The sequence below is a fragment of the Cervus canadensis genome, chromosome 23 (assembly GCF_019320065.1).
Source record: "Cervus canadensis isolate Bull #8, Minnesota chromosome 23, ASM1932006v1, whole genome shotgun sequence".
NCBI lineage: Eukaryota > Metazoa > Chordata > Mammalia > Artiodactyla > Cervidae > Cervus > Cervus canadensis.
In genome coordinates this window covers 46,506,591-46,524,934 of record NC_057408.1, presented here as the reverse complement: position 1 = coordinate 46,524,934, position 18,344 = coordinate 46,506,591, and the positions used below count along the sequence as shown (strand labels likewise).

The window sequence follows — 18,344 nt, the reverse complement described above, 5'->3', positions numbered from 1 at the left end:
AATTATGAATGCACTTGCATATTCTCAGCATACTTCATTATTTATGTAGCTGGTGAAAAAGCTTTTTAATTAAATAGCATGCTGGCAATCCATTGTGAAATGTATAGACGTAGATTTTCCTAGCATTAAAAAACTAAACACATGCGCATGATACCTTCTGGCAAGCACATGTACATTAATCACCAGGAGGTACTTATTTCTAAGTGATCCTAAAATTTGACCAAACTGTCTTTTTATTGGAGACAAAATAAGTAGCATAATTTGCTGGCACTCTGAATGGTTATTCAATGCACTCAACTCATTTGGAAATGGGGTAGAGTAGCGGTTTTCAAAGTGTGTTCCCTACATTAGGAACAGGAGCTCCCAGCTGGGTACATCCTAAAACTGTCAGCTCTTGAACTCCACTCCAAGTCTACTGACTCAGCAATTCTCGGCATCCGGTCAGCACCCTGTGAAGTAACAAGCCCTCCAGGTGATCCTGATGGAGGTTATGGTTTGACACAGATTATGGGGTGAGGCTCATACCTGGTATCTGGGTTTTATTCATGGTTCCTCTCGTGACAGTTGGTCATGATAAAACGAGTAAGTCCATGCATTAGTTTCCCCATCAAAAAAACTGTTATGAAGATTTTTGCTTGTTTAAGGTTTAAAGAATTGCTTGAGGTCATCAGAGTTTCAAAGAGGGTGAAAGAGTCCCAGTGGGTGAAGTATTTGAAGCAGGAGGTGGAGGAAAGCTGCCCACTAATATCAACTCTGTACTCACCAATTTTGAGTCAAGATATATCAGGGCTCAATGTATATACATGGTGATGCTCTTCTGTTCCCACTCAAAAAAGCCTCTGAAATTCGAGAGCACCTCCTCATTCACCATTTTGTGGCAAGCTGTGGCGTGGTGTCAGCAGTCTTGCGGAGACTCCCCATGCCTGTATGGAGGCTGATGACCAATCCATGTCACCTCCCTGGGCTAGGGGACCGAGGCCTGGAGGTGGGTGGTGTGCAGAAGACCGCACCAAGAGTCCGCACTCCGGGCCAGCGTGAGGCTTACAGGCTCCGGGCTCCCTGCTCTGTGCTTTGTCTTCTGAATGAACAAAGCTGCTTCTTAAGTACACATAAGCCAAACTGCCTCTCAAATTGCAGCCATCTACTTTGAGTTCAGATTTGCACAGCATGACATGAATTGGGCTGCAAATTATGCAGAAAACAGCCATCACATCCATCTGTGATGTCAAAATCCTCCAGTACAATGTGACCTGGTAGGATCTGTGAGAGGAATAAGTACTTTAGGTCTGATGCCTTCTCTATGCCATGTGATGAATCTCCTCCTAGGTGCTTTTGGCCTAGTGTGGAAAGGTTAAATATGATTGAGGTTGTGCCTGGGATATTCTCAAGAGAAGAACTCATTTCCAGGGGTGCAATTAGATTTTTTTTTTAATGGCAAAGTAACTAGAAAAAGAAGACACACACATACACTCATACCTAATGGTAAACTGAATTTATTTCCTCTTGGAAAACAATTCCAGTAATCTCCAGGTTCAGACTGCAGAGTAAACATTAATAACAGTAACATACAGGTTAGTTCAACTGATTCAAGAATTTGGCTGTGTGAAATCATTAAGGAAAACCTTGAACACTCAAAGTTTCAAATGTATCCAGGAAAAAAAAAATTCTTTGACAGTCTACATAACAACTATTGCATATATAGTGATGCTACCTGTCACATTGCAAGGCTTACAAATATATATACGGGCCTTACCCAGCTGTGGGGTTCTGTGAGAACATCTCTTCATGGTTTTTTGCAAGAATCTTCAGCAATAAAAAATAGTCTTGGGTTTAACCGTTGATATACCAAAAAAGAGAAATTCTAGGCTTAAGTGTTAAGAAAAGGAAGTCCATATATAGTCTCACGTGTAACCGGGTTGTTTTAATCTGTCTTCCTTGAAAATACTTTCCCTTAAGCCATTTTGCTCACATTCTTTTTTTTTTTTTAATCTTGCCTGAATAGGGCCCAAGTCCACTTGTCTTTATAAGACCATTTTAGTATCAGACGACATAATACATGTGAGACACTTTATATACAGGGGGTCTATCCGGTGCTCAAAAGTTCAAACACATGAACATCCAACAGTTTTGATAATACAAGTTTTATGGTACAATACAATGTTTCTGAATAATATACATTAACAATGAAAGTTTCGTGCAAAGAGTAAAACATGTTCCCTTTTTGTGCCACAAAAGTCATTCTCCTTGAGAGACGGTGCTTGCACTAACTGCTGTGTTGGGTCATCGTATGGTTCTGTAACGAGAAAGAAAACGGGGGTGGAGGGAGAGAAAAAAACTTAAGTGATCATATTTTCATCAAACCAAGTATCTGCAAATGCTGGTTGATTTACAATGACCTGAAAACTGTTTCTGGGTCTGGAAGAATGGGGGCTTGGGGTTGGGGTAGGGACTGGCTTCTCCCCACCCCCAGTGAGAGCCAGGAGGGAGGGGTGGGGTGGGGCCAGGGGTCTTCCCTTTCTCTGACTCTGCTTCACTCCCCAAAAGACACCCCTCACCTTCCACCATCTCTTCTTATCAGCATACGCCTCTTTTCAAACACCAGGGTAACACTATTTTAACAGATTTATCTGTGCGTTATTTCCATTGATTAGAGATGCTTTTGTTCTACTCATGCTTAGAAGGTGAACATCTTAACAACAGAGGCCCTATCCATCCCTAAATATAGATTTTATGGAAAAGAGATGCCTGGCCAACACCTGACCGACGGGGCAGGAAACATCTCCAGCTCTTCTCCTGGGGGTGGGCTCAGGGTTGGGTCCCCACCTGGTGCAGAAGCCGATCACAGCAGCCTGAAACCAGCCCCCCTCCAGTCCCCAGTAGGTGCAGTCTTTGTGGTAATTTGGTGGTGTCCCCTCCATCCACACTGCATGTCCCCTTTCTGAGCTAACATCCGGTTCCAAATTGTGAGCAGGAACTGGGTTTTGGGGCAACTTATAGCCACAAGCAGGCCCAGGGGTGAACACTGGGTGGGTGGGCTCCAGACCTGGGGCTGTGGCCTGCATGGGGGATGCTCACAGACCCACAGGACATTCATTTGGAGCAAACATCTGGAGATGACCCCACTGCGCCTTCCCTGAGCCGTGTTTTCCCACCTCTCACTGTTGACCCCCTCTACCCATCCTTTCTGATCAGAATCTTGAGGTCTGTCCCTAAGTATGACCACTTCCATGCTCATCCCATCTAAGACCGCTTTCCCTGTCTCTGATTTCCGATTGTCCTTAATACTGCTTATATCATATGCAGCTGAGGTCTTGTCTTCTGGTTATCTGCAGTTTTGGCTCTCTCCCTCTGTCTGTAATTCTGGTCTTCACCCACTTATTCATTCCTTCATAAACAACTCTTGAACGCTTGCATTACCACCAGCCACAGCCCCTAGCATTGCAGTGCTTGGCAAAGAGGGTCCAGCCAAATGAATGACCAGCTAGGCAAGGGCCACTGGAAGTAGAAGGATGGTCCAAGCCTTCACATCTTCAGAGTGCTCACGGACTCAAGAAAGTCACATGGGCACCTAATGAAAAAGCCACCTGGTGGGAATATATTAGAAATGACCACAGGAATATCACACACACCTAACCTGGCCTGGCCTTTGGGGAAGGCTTGGCAGTGGACCTAGCTTAGGACATTTTAGTTGAGGCTGGAAACACGAAGAGGCATTTGGAATGCAGGGCAGGTGCTCCAGGCCAAAGACCCTCGTGGGTAAAGGCAACGAAGCAAGAATACACAACGTAGGTTTGTGGACCTGCAGCTCATTCAGATTGGCTGGAATCTTCTCGAGTGTCCAGAACCAAGAGTGTGGATGAGAAATGAAGGTAGAGAGAAGTTTGGGGCCAGATTCTGAAAAGCCTTCTGTACCTGGCTATGGAGTTCAGACTTGGTCTTGTAGGTAAGGAGGAGCTGTGGAAAATTTTCAGTAGGGGCTTTGTCTTCGAGATCTTTGTTATCTTTTCATTTCCCCAGGAAACTAGCCAAATGCCTGCGCAGTGAGTAGAGGGTGAAAGGCCGGAGGCTTGGCTGCTTTGAGTTGCCCAGCTGGGGCTGACAGCACCAGTGAGGGTGACAGGGGTCTTGTGAAGATGACCCAGGTCTTCTGTTCCCTATTTCAAACTAAGTCCATTTTATAAGAAAATGGACAACAATAATGAGGACTTTATTTCACTCACCTTTATCTAAAACATACCATTTTTATTAATTTAGTGAAAGATGAGCTGGAATTCTTCTTTAACAATATTAGCCTAAAAGTCCATACAGGAGCAAACCAGTTTTATGCCAACTCTTTTTTTTTTTCCTTTGCATTGATTCTAAATAAATATTTGTGCAAATTATTTTTCTCCAATAGGTAGACATAAAGGGTAATAAAAAAAATTTCTGTAAGATTGGGCTGGACTCTGAGATAGCAAAATGTATGAGAAAGTTTAGACAATGCACTTTGAATGTTTTTTATTGTTTATAACTCCTTTGAACATAATTACATTGATACTTAAGGGGATAGTAATGTTTCTTAGTCTCACCAGTATTTTGATGACCCTTTATGTCTGCCTATTGGAGAAAAATAATTTGCAGAAGTATTTATTTGGAATCAATACAAAGGAAAAAAGTGAAAATGAAGTGTTAATCGCTCAGTCATGTGTGACTCTTTGCAACCCCATGGACTATAGCCTGCCAGGCTCCTCGTTCCATCAAATTCTCCAGGCAAGAACACTAGCCATTCCCTTCTCCAGGGGATCTTCCTGACCCGGGGATCAAAACCTGGTTCTCCTGTATCACAGGCAGAATTCCATGAACAGAGGAGTCTGGCAGGTTACCATCCATGGCGTCACTTTCACTTTTTTTCCTTTGTATTGATTCTAAATAAATAGTTCTGCAAATTACTTTTCTCCAGAAGTAGACATAAAGGATAATAATAATAAAAAAACTGATGAGACTAAGAAAACATTGCTATCCCCTTAAATATCAACATAAGTATGATTAAAGAGGTTATAAACAATAAAAACATTCAATTACTCAAAACGATCTGTCTAAACTTTCTGATACATTTTTCTATCTCACAGTCAAGACTGATCTTACAGAAAGTTTTTATTTAAAAAATTAAGAAAATAAGTACAGGAAGCTGTGACAATAGCTATCTAAATGGTAGAACTTTGACAGGAGGATGTGTGATTTTTAAAATCAAAGTAAAAGAAAAAAAAACATTTAATAACATTATTTAAAGAGATTTAGCAATGTCCCTGGCAGTTCAGTGGCAGTCCCAATGCAGGGGGTCCAGGGCTCGATCCCTGGTCAGGGAACTAGATCCCTCATGCTGCAATTAGTGATTCCGCATACCACAACTAAGACGCGGTGCAGCCAAATAACTAACTGAAAAAATGTTAAAAAATTGAGTGCTTACTACAGACATTGCACATTCAATTGAATTTTAGAGGTTAATGAAGGAAGCTATGTTACAATCTCTCCAGTGTTCTTCTATCTATATACACTGAGAAACTGCAAAACAGAAACCTAACACAAATTGGCCACAATAGTCGGCAACAGTTGTTTCTTGGATGCTTTCATCCTAAACCAAAGCTATACACGTCTCTTCAGAGGTGCAAAGAAATGAACAACTACATATGAATCACTTATTGCAACAGATTGAAGTTGCTACTATAAAGGATTTATGCTTTGCATATTAAGAGAGAAGAATATAAATCATCGGAGAGAAGGACAAGGGTAGGGCTTGTGAAATGCAAGCTTCAACAAAAATAAGGAGCTGCAGTATAAATAACGTCTAAATGGGAAATCTGGCATGAAAGATGGTGACAGCAGAAAGTTCTCTCAGTGCGGAGATATCTGCATACCACTGAGGTCACTCATTGTCAGTCTTTCTCTTTTTCCTTCCAAGTTGGCAGAAGGGGAGAACAGGGTTCCTCAGACCCAGCCCCCATCCCTAGGCATGGCGTTCACCACTGTCAGTGATTCTCAAGGTGAGAAATGGGTATGGGTGTGTGTGTGTGTGTGTGTGTGTGTGTGTGTGTGTGTGTATGGGTGTGTGTGTGTGTGTGTGTGTGTTCAGTCATGTCCGACTCTTTGCAACCCCATGGACTGTAGCCTGCCAGGCTACTCTGTCCATGGAATTTCCCAGGCAATAATACTGGAATGGGTTGCCATGTCCTTCTCCAGGGGATCTTTCCAACCCAGGGATAGAAACCAGGTTTCTTAGGTCTCCTGCATTGGCAGGTGTATTCTTTACCACTGTGCCACCTGGGAAGCCCGGAAATGTGGCGTATTTGCATGGAAAACAAAACAAACAAAAACCTCAGGTGATTCTGATCCAGTCCTCAAGGGTTTGTCCTCACCACCTTGGAGGATCCCTGAGGTGTGACTGTTCCCCTCCCCTCCACAGTACTTTGAGTCACTGAAAATATGAATGACCTGATTTCATTTTCTGGAGGGAGGAATGGGTGTCTGAGCTGCACAGGTTACTGGGTTGGCGATTAGGGGTTGGAGAGAAAGACAGCGTGTTCGTCTCCAGACTTCACTGAAGATCCACCCATAAGAGAAACAAGAAGTTGCTTCTTGGGAGCCCTCTGCCTAATTGGGTGTATTTTTAAAATCACAGACAACATTTTTCAGAAAGGGAGACAAGAAGTGAGTGGGAAAGATGAAACAGACCAGAGAAGTGCTAAGCCCAAGGAGAGGGCAGGTGCCTGGGGCTTGATGCTCCTCGCCAGGCCAGCCACACCAGCCACACCACAGAGCCCGCCGTGAACCCCTGCAGCAAGAACAGGGACGGGGACAAGCAGAGCAGAGAAAATGCTGCCAGGCCATCCGCGAGTCGCCTTCTCTTGTAAGAGTTTTCTGCTCTTTAGGTCTGGAGGAAACCACTACACTAGAACAAAGCAGTGGGTAATCTCACCAATTTTACACAGCAATTCACAGTCCCCAAAGTACTTTAATGCAATGACAGGTTATGAGAAAAAATATCTGTTCCAATGAAGGGAAAGTGTTTTACATAATCGAGGAGAACATCAGCGCAGCATCAACGCCGGTGGGGAGGGGTGATGACAGAAAAGGAAGTAGGAAGAGAAGAAAAGTTCTGTCATCCCACAGAGAGCCATATTCTACTCTGCAAAAAGCCATCTCTTGGAGACCCCATGTCTAAGTAACTGAAAATTGCAAACCATTAATCCCAGTTATGAACAGTTGTTTTACACGAGAGGGGTTTGTGTTAAAAAAAATTAAATTCACAACACACCTTAAAGCTTAAAAGACAATCCATCTACGTATGATACCTTAATAGCCAGGTTTAAAACAAAAATAACGCAAAAAACCCCCAGTCTTTTTACTGTAAAGGGCCCCATTTGGAAGGAGTTTGTTCTTTTTCTCCTCTAAAACCTGAAATTAAACTTAGAAAGCTAAAAAACAGATGAGGACCTTAAAAATTCCCTTCTAGCACTATGAATTTCTTTTTAAAATATGAGATGCCTTTCATTTTACAAGACTGGAATTCTCATTTTGGGCTTGGCACGCTAACACATGATTAATTCAGCCTCTCTCTTTCTGAGAGCTGACCACATTTACTGGTCAAACGGTTTAATCCTATTTAAAATGCAATCCAAGCAAAATATTTTTAAATAAAAATAAAAACCCACGATCCCCTGTAACTATTCACCTTGGCCAAACTATCCCATTTGCCTGCGATCTTGATGTGAATTTGAATATCTGCACCTATAACAACGATGAAGTTAAGCTCCAGAGGAAAATCAGGGGCCATCTACCTTCCCAGGGTGGAAAAATTAAGTCCCCACCCCAAAAATGGTGCTCATGGATCACCCTTGCTTAGCCAGTATTTTGGCAGAGACGATGTCTCATAGTCTGTGCTTTGTAGCCTTCTGTTGGCATCAACAAAATATTAAGTAGCAATAGTCATAAAAATAAAAACTATGTCTAAATGGAAGTTTTGTGAGATCTGTTGATTCAAAGATGTTAATCATTTTTACTGTGACTTGTCTCTTTACAGCCCTTTGTCTCAAATTCTGACAAGCTTTTAAAACTAAGAAAAAGAGCCATTTTAAAAAGGAATGAAAAAAACAAAACAAAACAATCTTTCCACTAATTCACCACGCCATTAGAATCCTGAATTTAAACTGGAGTTGTATTCAGTTTAAATGAGATGTTTTCCAACCAGAGGAAATAGGCAATTGTGGCTTTGCAACAATGCAAGGCGGGAAGAAATAAAAGAAATAGAAAGATTAAATGTAGCTGTTTCTTTCAACAGATGGTGACAGCACCAAGGCAGCATGTTGTTTTTTCTTTAGTTGAAGAATGCAAACATCCGTAATCAATCATTGCTGATTAACTAATTATATTACCCTTCCTTTTATCACCAGGGTTGGACCTTTATCTGTAAACACTATCATAGTCTGTATGCTCTTATTTTTCTAGAAGCATATCCCAGTACACAAACACAGTCGTGCAGTTACAGGCTGCAAACAGAATTCTACATTATTATCCACCTTTAAGCACTGCTGCTTTATTTTTTATTTTTTTTTTTTAAACAAAAGCAATTGGTTTCCAACAGGCTGGATAATAAGTCTTTTGACCTGCATTCTTCTTTGACCCATTAAGGTCACCTCTGTGCTCGGGCATATAGCTGACTTCGGAAATGCCTGCAAGTCCTACATTTCATCTCCTGCCCACTCAAAATAAAGCTTTCTTTAAATGTGTCTGCTCGGGTCCCTGAAGGCCAAAGAAGCCTCCCTGTAGTGGGCGATGGAGGGACAGAAGCCTCTGCCTTTATTAATGAATGCAGACCATTATGAGTCTGGCTGGCTCCTTCCCTGTTCCCAGAAGCATATACTGTACGTGACTTAAAATGCTAGAATATTGACACAAAGCGAGCTGGGCACCCCTAAGGAAAATTACTCCTTGGATATAATGTAGGCTCGTAACAGCTATTAGAGTACAAAATAAAACCCTCCGGGATCAAACTGACATATACCGCATTCTACCTAGTCCTCAAACATTAGAAGAAATTCTTTGTGAAGGCACTCTCAAGGACAGCATTAAACTGACTTTTGTAGCAATCTGCAACAGCTTTTTGGCTCAGAGCTTTTAGTACTAAATCTCTGGTTTGAATCAATATAAGTACTATATCTTCTACATTAATCAATACATTTGGTTCGATACATGTTCTATTAAATTATACTTTCTAATCAAGATTTTTACATTTCCACTCTCTCTCTTTTTTTCATTCCCAACTTTGTTTGTTAGTAAAACAGTTTTAAGAGTGTAGCCACCTCATGGAGAGAAGATGTTGGGCAATCTCCCCTCACTGGTTAGAGAAAAAAATACAATGGCGAAAGGCAGCTTTTAAATATCTTGATAAGGTTAACAGGATTTGTGAAGGCGATAAATTAACATTTTCAAAGTCCACACAATTACAAAAAGGACTCATAGTTTTAAATTAATTAAAAGCGAATTACTTCAGCTCTGTAAGTACCATTAGAATGTTCTAAAAAATCACCCAAATCATCCACAATACCAATTAGACTCCGTTTCACCATCCTAAGGTTTCTCTTGACCACAAATTATATACTTTTTAGCTGGGGAAATCTGGGGTAATTGTGTTTTCATGGCCCCTACCTGGTAAAGGTCAGGAACCTATACATGGGCATGTGCATTTTGGTGAGATACATTTCGGTGGCTCAGTGGTAAAGAATTTGCCTGCCAGTACGGGAGATGCCGGTTCGATTACTGCATTGGGAAGATCCCCTTGAGAAGGAAATAGCAACCCATTCCAGTACTCTTGCCTGAGAAATCCCATGGACAGAGGAGCCTGGCAGGCTACAGTCCATGGGGTTGCAAACAAAGAGTCGGACACGACTTAGCTAATAAACAATAACAACATACTTTTAATGAATATTCTTTAAAAGACAAATATATGATATTTCCCAAAGTAAAAAACATATTCATAAAATGGATTTTCGTGACTGGGGGTGGCTGGTTCAAAGTTTTCACTTTGGTAGAATTTACTAAAATGAAGTCCACTCTTGTATTTTGATAAATAGCAATGGAATTTCCCAAACTGTCTGTCATGATATGCTTTGCCTCTCTCTCTTTAATGCCATGAATGTTGCATTTATGATCATGTTTGCACTGACAGAATTTCCCTCTTTATTTTTTCATATGGTAATGTTATCACCATGAACTTAGAGAGACACTGATGCGTTTTCTTTTGACATTTAACAGTTCGCATGGGCTTGGCCTGACGTTGCAAAGCACTTTCTGGGTGACACTAAGCTATATTACAGCAAAAGGTGAAATGGCATCATCAGAAGTGATCAGAAAAATACACGATGTTAAAGACAGAAAAGGACTATTAGGTTATTGAATTTGTCCCCTTGCTGGACAAAAATTGTTTTACGAAGTTTACACTCTGGGCTAGTTTTTAATGGTCTTAGCAATGAAGCTTCCATCACACCTCCCAGAGGAAACAATTTCACATTCTAATAAATCTCACTGAAGGACATTTTTCTTTTTTTTTGTATTTTTCCTTTGGACATTCATGCTAAAAAAGCCTATAAAACGTCGGGCTGGGTTATCTCAGCCTTCTTGATTATGTATTGTAGTAGAAAGTTCTTCTGTCTCATCCAAAGAAACCCAAAAGACAGTTTCTTAGTCATTATACAAAAACTCGTCATTCAGTTGCTTTGTTCTAGAGGGAGATTCCTACAAATTAAATGGAAGGCCAGGGAGACCAGGTTTCCCAACCTTAGCAGTAGTGGCTTGTTGGGAGAGACAAGTCTTTGCTCCTCTGCGCTCTAGGATGTTAGCAGCATCCCTGGCTTTCATCAACAACATGCCAGTGGCACCTTTCCAGTCATGACAGCCAGAAACCTTTTCCCTGGTGCTTCAAATGGTTAAGAATCTGGTTGCATTGTGGGAGACCCAGGTTTGATCCCTGGGTCTGGAAGATCCCCTGCAGAAGGGAATGGCTACTCACTCCAGTATTCTTGCCTGGAGAATTCCATGGACAGAGTCTGGTGGGCTACAGTCCATGGGGTCGCAAAGATTCAGAAACCTCTAGACCTTGCCATATCCCCTGGAGGAAAAAATTACCCGCAGCTGAGGACCACTGCCTAGTGTTCTAAAAACACACTGAACCTGCCATGCCTGCTTGAGGACACAAGCTAGTCTTCAGTCTCCGTGGTACCTGTTCCCCATCAAATTAAAATAAAAGGACAGCAAAAGAGACACATATATACCATATGGAACTATACTGCATGGCATTTAAAAAATATGTTCTGGGATTCCCCTAGTGGACCAGTGGTTAAGAATCTGCCTTCCAATGCTGGGTACATGGGTTTGATCCTTGGTTAGGGAACTAAGATACCACATGCCAGGGAGCAACTTGTGGAGCCCACACACCACAAGTAGAGTGAAGCCTGTGTATTGCAGTGAAGATAAGGCATGCCACAATTAAGACCCAACACAGCCATAAAATCAACACTGAATATTCATTGGAAGGACTGATGCTGAAGCTGAAGTTCCGATACTTGGGCCACCTGATGCAAAGAGTTGACTCACTGGCAAAGATCTTGATGCTGGGAAAGAAGAGAAGGGGATGACAGAGGATGAGATGATTGGCTGGCATCACTGACTCAATGGACATGAGTTTGAGCAAAGTCTGGGAGATAGTGAAGGACAGGGAAGCCTGGTGTGGTGCAGTTCATGGGATCACAAAGAGTTGGACATAACTTAGTGACTGAACAACAACAACAAAATAAAAATATGGTCAATGATGAGAATGAGCATTTGTAGAGAAATTGTGAAAAGGATTATTTGAAATATATAATAAGTGTCATTGCTTGTCTGAATAATCATTTCTCAAAAACATCCACATATTCAGCAATTTACTAAGACCTTCCATGTACCATCAGTGAACAAAGGTGGAACATGTGACAATCAATGCTGTTTTAGAAATATTAACAATATGATAAAGTATAAAAGGACCAAAACATTAAGCTGTGGAAATTAATATTTAAGGTATGGAAACAACTCCCTACTCTGAACAACTGCAGAGCCATCATCCCTCATTTGCTGGTCGAGATTCAACAGCAGGAGTCAGCGATGTAAGTGATGCCACAGAGAACTAAAGAAATGGTTTCTAGCAGTATCTGTTCCAACATCCCGTTTCATAAACGATGAAATCAAGTCCCAGAGAGTTTAAGTCAACTTTCAAGGTCTTAGAGCTACTCCATGGCTGAACTGGCTTCTGCGAAGAAGCAACTGGTGAGTGGTACGGGTTCCTATGCTCTAATCCCTGCGCTGGGCTGACTGTGGGGCCCAGACAGATGCGCACCATCAGGGGCAGGAGCACCAGGTACCATGGATCACAGAGAACGGGCACCTCACCTTCTGAGCTCAGTTCTTGGAGAAGTCACGCTTGCCTGGTGCTGGAGTGATGATGAGGAAGAGGAGGTTAGAAGACAAGAGACAGGCTCCAGGGGGAAGGCAAATGGGAGCCAGGCTGAGAGTCACGGGAATCAGGGGTGACGGATCCCTGGGGGGCTGGAGATCCATCCGGTTGGGCAGGGAGATGGAGGTCACTTTAAACAGAGCTTATTTTCACTATGTGTGCTGGGAAAGCCAATGCTGGTGAATGACACCTCAAGAATACCCACCTAAAGTAGCCTGAAAAGTTAGTTAGTTGCTCAGTTGTGTCCAACTCTCTGCAACCCATGAACTTTAGTCTGCCAGGCTCCTCTGTGCATGGGATTGCCCAGGCAAGAATACTGGAGTGGGTTGCCATTTCCTTCTCTAGAGCATCTTCCTGACCCAGAGATCAAAACCAAGTTTCTCCCACATTATAAGCAGATTCTTGACCATCTAAGCCACCAAGGAAGCCAAAGTAGTCTAGCCTGAGTCTAATGTGAGTCTTTAAAAACATAAGTAAAGATGCATTTTTAAAAGAATGCCATGACCACATTGCTAATATAGAACAATGTCTAGTATTTTGACAAGTAAATATTTCAGAGAAATAAAACAAGCCACTGTGGTCCACCAGCTTCAAAGAGAGACAAATGCTGCTGACAGGTCATATATGCCCAACGTTAACTTGGTAAAAGTTTTGTTTCTCATTTCTCACTTAAAAATTGTAGTGAGATTTCAGTGGCTAGCTGACTCCTATCTGTTTTGCATATAAGACAAGCTTGAAAGTTCCCTTTTTGAAAGAACTGATAGGGGTGTGACCTATCTACTATATTGAGGAAAAAAAAAAAAAATAATAAGGTGCCAAATTGGAAGAAAAGGCTAAAAAGAGCAAAGGGCAACTGGGAGATACATTAAAAGTGCAAAGTTTATTTTTAAAAGAGAACAATGGGTTGAGCGACCTGTTTGCATGCATGGAGCCAACAGAAAATTTAAATCCAACTATAGAAAGCCAGCAAAAATGAGAGTCCAGAGCTTAAAGATTCTGCTCAGATTCTAGAATTGCAGGATCCTAGTGTATTGTGAGACAGAAGGCTTTGATAGGCAATACAGTCTAATAAGATATTCAGGGATTAAGTCAGTGCTTCACAGACAGATGTGTCCATGTGCCAGTTGTTGCTAAGCTTTAATTTTTTTCCCCCTGTAATGTTTAATTTATCACACTGGCGCTTTCTAAACTAGAACATCTGTAAACAAGGTTAAGAATGACCTCCTTCCAATTTTACATCCGTGAACAGTGCCCCTTCTTCGTGCTCTAATTTTAGATACCTTAAAGATAAATAAATCTGTGGAAGGAAGGAAAAAGAAGGCTTGGCTGACACTGAAATGTGTTCTTCTTGCGCGAATATAAATTTCCTCTCTGCCTGGCTTCTGGGCACACACAACTGACTCAGGATACTCCAGTTACATTCAGCGCACCCCCTCCTGGCCCCCACCCACCCCAGCCCCCCACCGAGTCAAACACAATTAAACAAATTTCTATTAAATATTCAACAGCCTCGTGTAGTAATGAGCGGCAAAGAATGGGAGGTTAAATTGATAATTGCTCAGCAATGTCCTCTTGCAAATGTTACATATTTCCTGCTCCTCCCTTTTCTCTTAGATTTTGAATCACAGCAGTTTTCTGGTAAAGCATTCAGTTAGTGAAATGACCCACCGTCACACTACTTGGCCCAAGATGTTGCAGTCAGGTTGGGCTGTCTGACCGTCAGCGGCAAGTTTCCACCCGCATTGCTTATTTCACTCCTGTTTTTGAAATCCATTGAAAGTTATGTACCTGGAAGCTGTTGGAACAGGGCATTGATTTAAAAACTGACTGGCAGGCTTAGGATTTAAACTCTGGTCCACCAGACGCAAAAGGTCATCTGATTAGAATGGGAGAAGCACAAGGCATAGTAATTGATATTCAAAGGGTAACCTTTGTAGGAAGGAGGAGGAAGCAAGAACTCTTCCTGCTTTTCCACTTGATATGGACAAGGATTCCCTTCAACCAGTTCCCAATAATTATGAAAAATAGTGTCTTGAACTTGGACAAAAAGCAAAAGAAATGCCACTTTCTTGTATATGTTATTTCTTATCATTAAAAACACTGCCGTGCTGTCTAGGAGGTAAACTCACTGTGAGAGTAAGTCAACATGTTATAAATCATGAAGAATAACAGAAAACAATCTTTCCTCATCATAAGCCACCAAATACTGTCTACTAGGGCATGTGCTGTAGTAAATACACATACAAAGAATAGAACTAGGAGAGGACAATGTATTGATTTCTGTGTGTGTGTGTGTGTGTGTGTGTGTGTGTGTGTGTGTGAGTAGCCCAGTCGTGTCTGATTCTGTGACCCCATGGACTGTAGCCTGCCAGGCTCCCTTGTCCATGGAATTCTCCAGGCAAGAATACTGGAGTGGGTTGCCATGCCCTTCTCCAAGCGATCTTCCCGACCCAGGGATTGTACCTGGGTCTCCTGCATTGCAGGCATAGTCTTTACAGTCTGAGACACCAGGGAAGCCCAATAATTTCCAGAATTAAGCTTCAGAAGGACAAGTGTGTGTGCATATGTGGCCATGTACACACCCATGCCTACACTGGATGCTGGCATGAGCATGTGCCATGGAGCCGGGAGTTACATGCGAGCCTGGGTTCTACGGGTGAAACTCCTCATGCTTGCAAACTCCATGCTTGCATGAGAATGCAATTAGAAGGATCCCCAAGTAGGCTTTGTTTTAAATTCTAAGGAAATCCTTTCAAAATACAAATATTTCACAAGCCCAATTCTATTTGGGTGTCTCTCACTTTAAATTAAAAGAAAAAAATCCTCCTTTGAAGAAAGGAGAAATAATTCTGCACTCAAGTTTGGTGGTTGTTTTTTTTCTCAATCTTGCATATTCCCTTTCCTTTCCCCTTTCCCTAAATATTTTTGTGTACTGGAGAAAGTTTCAAACCCCCTGTCTCCTCCTCCTCTGAAATCACCCCTGGTTATTAGCCAGTGCACCCAGGCAGGGAGAGAGGAAATCAGGAACGCTAAGCGCATCTCTCATCCTACGTGGAACTTTGTGGTCTTAGATATCCATGGATTCCCTTTTGCCCCTCATCTCTTCTTGTTTCAGAATCTTTCAGGTCTTCAAATGGCAGAACTATACTCCACCCCCAACTCTGTCCAAAAGAGCCTCTATTTGCTTCATAAACCCACCGATTACACTCCCATTCTCTTCCTATTTCCTGGGCATCTTTTCTGACTCTGCTTCTTGATCTCTGTGGAACAGTTTCCTCACCCCTCACGGTGCACATAGCTTCTAGAAAGACAGCCCCTTAATTCCCCCACACAAAGATGTGCGGTAGCTATGGTGAGAGTAATCTATCACCCTCACATCCTTATATAATTTGCTACTCCACATTCATTTTAATTCATTACGATAAAGCAATATAATTAAAAAAATAACTCCTTAAAGTGAAGTATTTAACATGATCCTGGAAGGAAGACAGCTTCCGCTATCAGAGGGCCAGGCTGCAGGCACAGTGCACGCTTGTGCAAATTCAAAGGTGAGCTGTAAACAAGCCCATGCACCAAGGCTGCCGTGCAGAAAGGACCGGGCGGCAGGAGGCCTCATTCTAATCAGTCCTCAAAGGAACCTGCCACACAGAAGTGGCACTTATTCTAATTTAAAGCCCTCATGCTTGGTTCAGTGTTGCAAAATTTATAAAAGAATAACTTCATTAAACCGCCTGGCACTTCAAACACAAATGCAAACCAGCCATGACACAGAAGGAGCTGGACAAGAGGAAGAGAAATATTCCCAGAGTTGTTGGCTATTCAAATCCAGTCTGCATTTGGGCGCTTCTCTTTCTGAGGATGCGTTTGCCCTGGAATGTTCCTCCACCAGGAATTTCTGCCCCGGGGTCCTTTACGTCTGTCCTGAGGGCCCGTAAGTCTGCTTAATAACACTTAAAATCACCCAAAGTGCTTGGCAAGGCACGCCCCTTGCAGAAATACATCTGGCAGTACCTAAATGAATGCTATTCACTGATCCTTTCCTGGTCTGCAGAAAAGATTGATTCTCAACCTGCCATGATTACAGTTCCCATTTACTTGGGAATATATTTCAGACTCACCTAAGTTGTTGAAAAACTAATGCCCAAACATTTTTTCCCCCTTACCCTTGGTCCTCCAGAAAGCCAGTACTAATAATGGATAAGTGGAAACATTTTGATGAACTCATGTACAGCCACGGAGAATAGTTATTGTCACATCCTAAAACATACACTTATAAGGAAAATTCTTTTTCTCCTCTGAATCAAAGAAATGCTACAGAAAATAACTTCAGGCTAGATTCCTAAGCTACAATGCACTTGGTGTCAGAACACACACCATTTCTGCTGAACTGTCAGCATCCTTCTCCAAATCATTTTTTTTTTTTCAGGGGAGGCAATGAAAAGACAGACCTAGAAGCCTGTGTAACAACTCGAAATCTCTGAGCAAGTACACGTCACACACAAGCTGGGCTATGTCTTGAGAGCCTGGGGTCTCAATAATGAGGAACAACTTTTCTGTTCAGTGTTTCTCATCACCCAGGTTCAAACCTGTGCTAAAATTTTGCCTCAAAGAGAAGACTGAACGCAATCAAAAGGCTTGCAAATGGTAATCCAAGGATGGATAAGAGGTAATGACCTCCGGGTAAAATCTCTTAAGGTGGATCTCTCCAAGGGCAAGTACCAGAGACTGTTTATCCCAGCTGTCCTTCAGAACTGAGGAGTGTTCTTGATTTTGGTCAGAAGAGAGACCTATTATAGGCTATTCATGCCAGGCTGACTAGAAGACAGATTGACACAGTAGATGTGAACATTAAAGTTATCACCACAAAAGTGCAGCGTGATGTGTCTCACATTATTCCTATTCCTAGGATAAACAAATACTGAAATTAACGCTCCATCATCTTTATAAATGTGTTTTACAGTGCTGAGGGCTCTTTTACATTCACATCATGTAATAGGTTGGAGAAGGTACGTTTGTATTATTTTTCCTCTCCATGAATAAAACAGGGCTAATCAGATGGAATGAATGAGCTAATTCAATTACAGGCAGCCTTTATTATACACTAAAATATGGATTATTGATCTTGTGGAGTCGGCAATGCAGGATGCGAATTCAGTGAGCGAAACCCACAGATTTGAGTTGGACTGGCCTGTATTCATGCTGAAACCTGCTAGAACTGTTCTCACTTGGGGGGGGGCGGTGGGGAACTACCTAAAGAAAACAACGCTAACTATTTAGACCCAAGGAACAGATGAAAGGTTAAGTCAGAGGGCTGGCCTGGGAGCCTGAGCAGGGGTCCCGGGAATGGAGGTGAATACCCTATTAGGCTTCGACAAAGGAGGGAGGAGAAGTGGACCGGCTCTCCTGGCCTGGCTGTGCAGTAGTAAGTGAAAACTTATTTGGGAACCTGGAATGCACTTCACAGGCATCTTGCTGCAAATCCAATCAAGTCGAGGAAGAAGAATGGATGCATTGTGGTGGCCCTGCCCGGGTGAGGCTGGCTTGTTTGAAGTACAAGCCTGCTGGACTGTCCTAGCAAATCCTTTTGACTTTCATCTCTGGGGGGAAAAAAATGCAGTCGTCAACCCTGGTTAGAAAGAAGGCAGCTCTGAATATGGGATCACGTGGAAAGAAAGCCCATGGCAGCAAACGCTAAGGGGAAAAGAGAAGGTGAGGCCCGGTATTTCAGTATCTATTGGCACACCTCTGTCCTGCCTTCAGCACTTCCCAAATAAATCTGCCCGAGCCTCCATGGCCTGTGGCTGCTGTCTGTACTCAGCTCAGAGTG

At 42.3% G+C, this 18,344-nt stretch overlaps 1 protein-coding gene across 5 annotated transcripts in view; it reads right to left on the bottom strand.

Moving 5' to 3' along the window:
• Positions 1-1,475: 1,475 nt before the first annotated feature.
• ZNF521 (zinc finger protein 521) overlaps positions 1,476-18,344 on the bottom strand; it is a 304,810-nt gene continuing 287,941 nt past the window's right edge. For all 5 annotated transcript variants that reach the window (XM_043443844.1, XM_043443843.1, XM_043443842.1 and 2 more), the window contains one exon: positions 1,476-2,293. In XM_043443844.1, coding sequence (XP_043299779.1) covers positions 2,264-2,293 — 30 coding nt within the window. In that variant the 3' untranslated portion in view covers positions 1,476-2,263. The remainder of the gene's footprint in view (positions 2,294-18,344) is intronic.